Here is a 4,655-nt window from a genome sequence, read left to right on the forward strand (position 1 = left end):
TTGTGTGTTGAATTACTCGCAAAGTGGAGTTTTCGTGTCACGACCCCTCTTTGTGGAGTTATTGTGTGTGTGTGGATATTGTGTGGCGTACGGTATCATTGCTTTGAGGTAGGTTTAGATATTTTTGACTTACACCACACTGCAAACTCTCGTTTACGACGTAAGGAATGGTCAGATCAAAGCAATTGTCAGCACTTCTCAGTAATTCTAAAATTTTCATGTGCGCAAATAGATATTTTGAGCACTGTAGTTATAGTTCAATGGATGCATAGAATTATTTCGCGCATTTCACAAACCACAGGCGGCTGTGAAGGTGCTGGTGACGGTGGAGAGGTGCAAATTCCTTATCATGGTCTTCATTTTTCTTGGTTCCTCATGCTTGAAACTCTACACATTCTGTGCTACGTACTTCAATCAAACATCTACACATCGAACGGAAAATGAGAGGATTTACACAGTGTATGTAAAATTCTCTCCAGGTTCATGAACATCTTCCATTCGAAGAAAAAATACCGCTGTTTACGTATATCCCTTGTTTACTGAACGATTCGATTGCCTCAGAGGTTATTCCAGTTTGCTACGTTGACGCGACCAATCAAATGGCATCAATTATCAAAGAGTGCTTTGATTCGCTCAAAATTGTGAGATTCTAGCCACTCAAATGGCTAATTGCTAATCCAAATTGGAAGCCAATCTTTTCAGCGATACCTCACAGAAAACGTCCGCAACTTGATGAATGACGCCGCTTGTGATGCATGATCGATCAACCGACAGATTTCACGCTATATCACACGCGCAGTGTGTGTGGAATGACCTTTTTTACCGAGGTACCTCGTTTCTTGCTGTACTTGTTTTCAAATACCACGGATGGGAAAAACACATGGGACAAACCGTCCGTAGAAACCCGACGTGTTTGTCATGGGACAACATCACTTTCAAGTCACATGACGGACTTGAAGCATGTCCAGGCGGCATTCCCTCTCGATGAAGGCTACACGCGAGTGTATCTGTGTCGACATGGAGAGACCGGTACGTATGCGATCGAGTGTCCTTGTTGTACGTGTGGGGACTCACAGGCGTGCCGTTAGACTACAATGTGACGCTGCGGTTTCAGGGCCGCGGCATCGATAGCACACTCAATAAAAACGGTGAAGCACAGGCCAAGAAACTAGGACTAGCGTTGCAAGACGTACCTCTGGAAGGACTGTATTGTAGCTTCCTCGTCCGCGCCAAATCGACGGCTGCTGCGATCGGGGTACATCACGACCTCGATCCGATTGTGGTTGACGGCTTGGAAGAAATGTTCTTTGGCACGTGCGAAGGCATCAAGCTCGATGACCTGTACGACTTGTGGAAGTCGACAGTGAATGCGTGGGTCGAAGGAAATCTCCATGTAAGGTGGCCAGAGGGCGAGTCCCCGGTGGAAGTCGAGAAGCGAGGACGGGAAGCGCTGCTGAGAGTCCTCACACCCAAGGCGAAACACATTGCGCTCGTGTGTCATGGTCGATTCAACAAACTGCTTTTGTCATCGCTGCTTTACGGCGATATGACAAAGGTAGAAACCATCGCACAAGACAACACGTGCATCAACGTCCTCGACTTCCACCATGACACCAAGACGTTCACGCCACGGTGCCTCAATTACACCGACCACTGGAATCTCGACCTTCAAGAAGATTAATTTCCATCATTGCTGAGGCCCATATTTCGTATCATTCACTTCCGTCCTTGAAGGCTCATACCAAGGGCGAATCCTTCCTGCAATAGAGTGTGATGAACGGGAATGTGCCTGAAAGGCCGCAGCAGCATTTGCCGCCAAACAGAATCCATTCACGGACCATGAGGCATGGCAACGATGTGTTTGTGAGATGATGTGACTCAAGAAAGCGCGGGCGGACGGCGCGATGCTGTCATACATTGACGGAATGCCGGAACGCTGGGGTAATAATAAAATTCGTGTTGATTGGAAACGATATAATTTATTGAAACAAGCGTTGATAAATAGAGATGCAAAGAGGTCATTAAATATTGGATAAAAAAGAGGCAAATTGGACCTACCATGTTTATATTGTATGGCCGTTCACAGCTTTCGCTTCTTCCACAGAAACTTGATATCCCACACAAGTCGACCATCGCCGACGCATCATGGCTCCCTCCGCGACCCAGAGTGCCGCGCCCGCTAAAAAGGGCGAAACCTTGCGCGGCAAGGCCAAGGAAAAGGATGTGCGCATCTCCAACATCATTGCGGCCAAAGGTACGCAGGTGCATTCGGCAGCTCATTGACTGGAAGGCGTTGGGAATGTGTAGCTATTGCAAACGCCATCCGCACCAGTTTGGGACCCCGCGGAATGGACAAGATGATCCAACAAGGCAACGGCGAAGTGATCATTTCGAACGACGGTGCAACGATCTTGACGCAAATGCAAGTGTACCACCCGACGGCCAAGATGCTAGTCGACTTGTCCAAGTCCCAGGACATTGAGGCTGGTGACGGCACCACGAGCGTATGCGTGATTGCGGGTTCGCTCCTGTCTGCCTGCGAAGACTTGTTGGAGAAGGGCATTCACCCTACACACATCTCCGAAGCCTTTGGGATCGCGTCGACCAAGGCGGAACAAATCCTCACCGCCATGGCACGCCCCGTCGACTTGGCTAACCGCGACGAGCTCATTCAGTGTGTCACGACGTCGCTGTCGTCCAAGGTGATTTCTGAATACTCGGACCGTCTGTCTCCCATCGCGGTGGACGCTGTCTTGAATGTGATTGACATCGCAACCGCCACCAACGTCGACCTCCGCGACGTCAAGGTCGTCAAGCAACTCGGGGGCACGATCGATGACTCGCAGCTTATCAACGGGTTGGTTTTCTCCAAGGTACGTGGCCCTTTCCCCCGTGTTCGTGTGTGATCGTGCGGTGGCCAGGGCTTTGAAAAGACGAGCGGGGTCGACTTGCCCGCAACGATTGAGAACGCCAAGATCGCGCTCATCCAATTCTGCCTGTCGGCGCCCAAGACGGACATGGAGAACAACGTTGTGATCAACGATTACTCGGCGATGGACCGCATCCTCCGCGAAGAGCGCAAGTACATTTTGAACTTGTGCAAGCAGGTCAAGAAGGCCGGTGTGAATGTGCTCTTGATTCAAAAGTCGATTTTGCGCGATGCCACCAACGACCTGAGTTTGCACTTTTTGGCCAAGATGGGCATCCACGTCATCACGGACATTGAGCGCAACGACATTGAGTACATCAGCACGACCCTTGGGTGCCTGCCCGTCGCCCACATCGAGTCGCTTACGGCGGACAAGCTCGGTACGGCCGGCCTTGTCCAAGAAGAGTCGCTGGGTGGCCACAAGGTACGATATGCAGTGTTTTGTTTGTGCAACCGTGTGGTTGTCGGCACGTCCTGCATCCTGACCTGTTTTGTGCACATGAGGTGGTTAAAATCACGGAAGTGGTCAAGCCAGGCAAAACCATGTCGATCTTGGTGCGCGGATCCAATAAATTGGTGCTCGAAGAAGCCGAACGCTCGTTGCATGATGCTTTGTGTGTCGTGCGGTCGTTGGTGAAGAAGCGCTTCCTCATCTGTGGTGGCGGGGCGCCTGAAATTGAGGTACCGACGTGAGCATACTGGGCCCCAACGACTCATGTGGGGGTTGCAGGTCGCATTGCAACTGGCCGAATACGGTCGCACGCTGCAAGGGACGGCAGCGTACTGTTTACAAGCGTTTGCCGATGCGTTGGAAGTGATTCCGTACACATTGGCTGAAAACGCCGGACTGCACCCGATCGGCATTGTCACAGAGCTCCGTGCCAAACACGCGGCCGGCGACAAGGCCGCCGGCATCAACGTCCGAAAAGGAGGCATCAGCAACATGTACGACCTGAACGTGCTGCAGCCGCTTTTGGTCAACACGAGCGAAATCAGTTTGGCGGCGGAATGTGTTCGCATGATTCTGAAAATCGACGACATCGTGATGGTGCGTTAGACAAGTAGAGAGGCCCACGATAATGAAACAAGTTGGATTAAGCGAATCGTGTCATGGAGGGTGAAGGACCGCAAAATGCCGGTTGACCTGCTGCTGTGGCTAGATTATAACCCCATGGACACGTGGCATGTGTCTGTAAAACGCCATGGTGCAGCGTTGGTCGATGGCAGTCAGCATCGCGCAGCCGATGGACCTTAGAAACCCAAGCGCTCGTTCTCGGCGTTCAGGAAGTAGACATTGGAGAACCGCCCCGTTGGCAAGGCAGATGCGCCATTGCAGTCGCCGACGTCGCGGCGAATGTATTTAATCGAAGAGGGTCCATGTCATGCCCACGATGGAATACCAGACAAGGTGAAGTGGCTGACTCTCGTGGGACGAGATCCTCATTGAAGTGTGCAAGATTTGTGGGGCGAAGGAAGCACTAGCGAAGATTTCGTGAAGCAGATCGACAACACTTCCGAGCAGCGCATGGCCTGACCTGTGCCTAACTGGGCGCCGTTCGACGAAGCCACCATCACCCGAGTACTCGTTGGTCCTCTTGGCAACCTCATCAGACGAGAATGCATCCAGGGCAACGTCCCTCGGACAGTGACGGCTCCATCCTGCAAACGGGCACGAGGAGGTGGAGGATACGAGCTTGTTAACAGGGGGGACGTCCCGCATGGGAAA

The 4,655-nt window shown here is 51.7% G+C and overlaps 2 protein-coding genes across 2 annotated transcripts; both read left to right on the forward strand.

The window, feature by feature from the left end:
* The first annotated feature begins 932 nt into the window (after positions 1 to 932).
* Positions 933 to 1,970, forward strand: H310_09394 (hypothetical protein). The gene is made up of 2 exons (XM_008875452.1): positions 933 to 1,029; positions 1,089 to 1,970. The coding sequence occupies exons 1-2, from the start codon at positions 945 to 947 to the stop codon at positions 1,679 to 1,681; spliced, it is 678 nt and encodes a 225-aa protein (XP_008873674.1). The 5' UTR covers positions 933 to 944; the 3' UTR covers positions 1,682 to 1,970.
* Positions 1,971 to 2,145: 175 nt separating this feature from the next.
* H310_09395 (T-complex protein 1, delta subunit) lies at positions 2,146 to 3,986 on the forward strand (the record flags this gene model as incomplete). The annotated part of the gene is made up of 5 exons (XM_008875453.1): positions 2,146 to 2,254; positions 2,308 to 2,873; positions 2,922 to 3,353; positions 3,434 to 3,610; positions 3,660 to 3,986. The coding sequence occupies 5 exons, from the start codon at positions 2,146 to 2,148 to the stop codon at positions 3,984 to 3,986; spliced, it is 1,611 nt and encodes a 536-aa protein (XP_008873675.1).
* Positions 3,987 to 4,655: the final 669 nt, after the last annotated feature.

The sequence above is a fragment of the Aphanomyces invadans genome, assembly GCF_000520115.1.
Source record: "Aphanomyces invadans strain NJM9701 unplaced genomic scaffold supercont1.21, whole genome shotgun sequence".
In the NCBI taxonomy this organism is placed as follows: Eukaryota; Oomycota; class Saprolegniomycetes; order Saprolegniales; family Verrucalvaceae; genus Aphanomyces; species Aphanomyces invadans.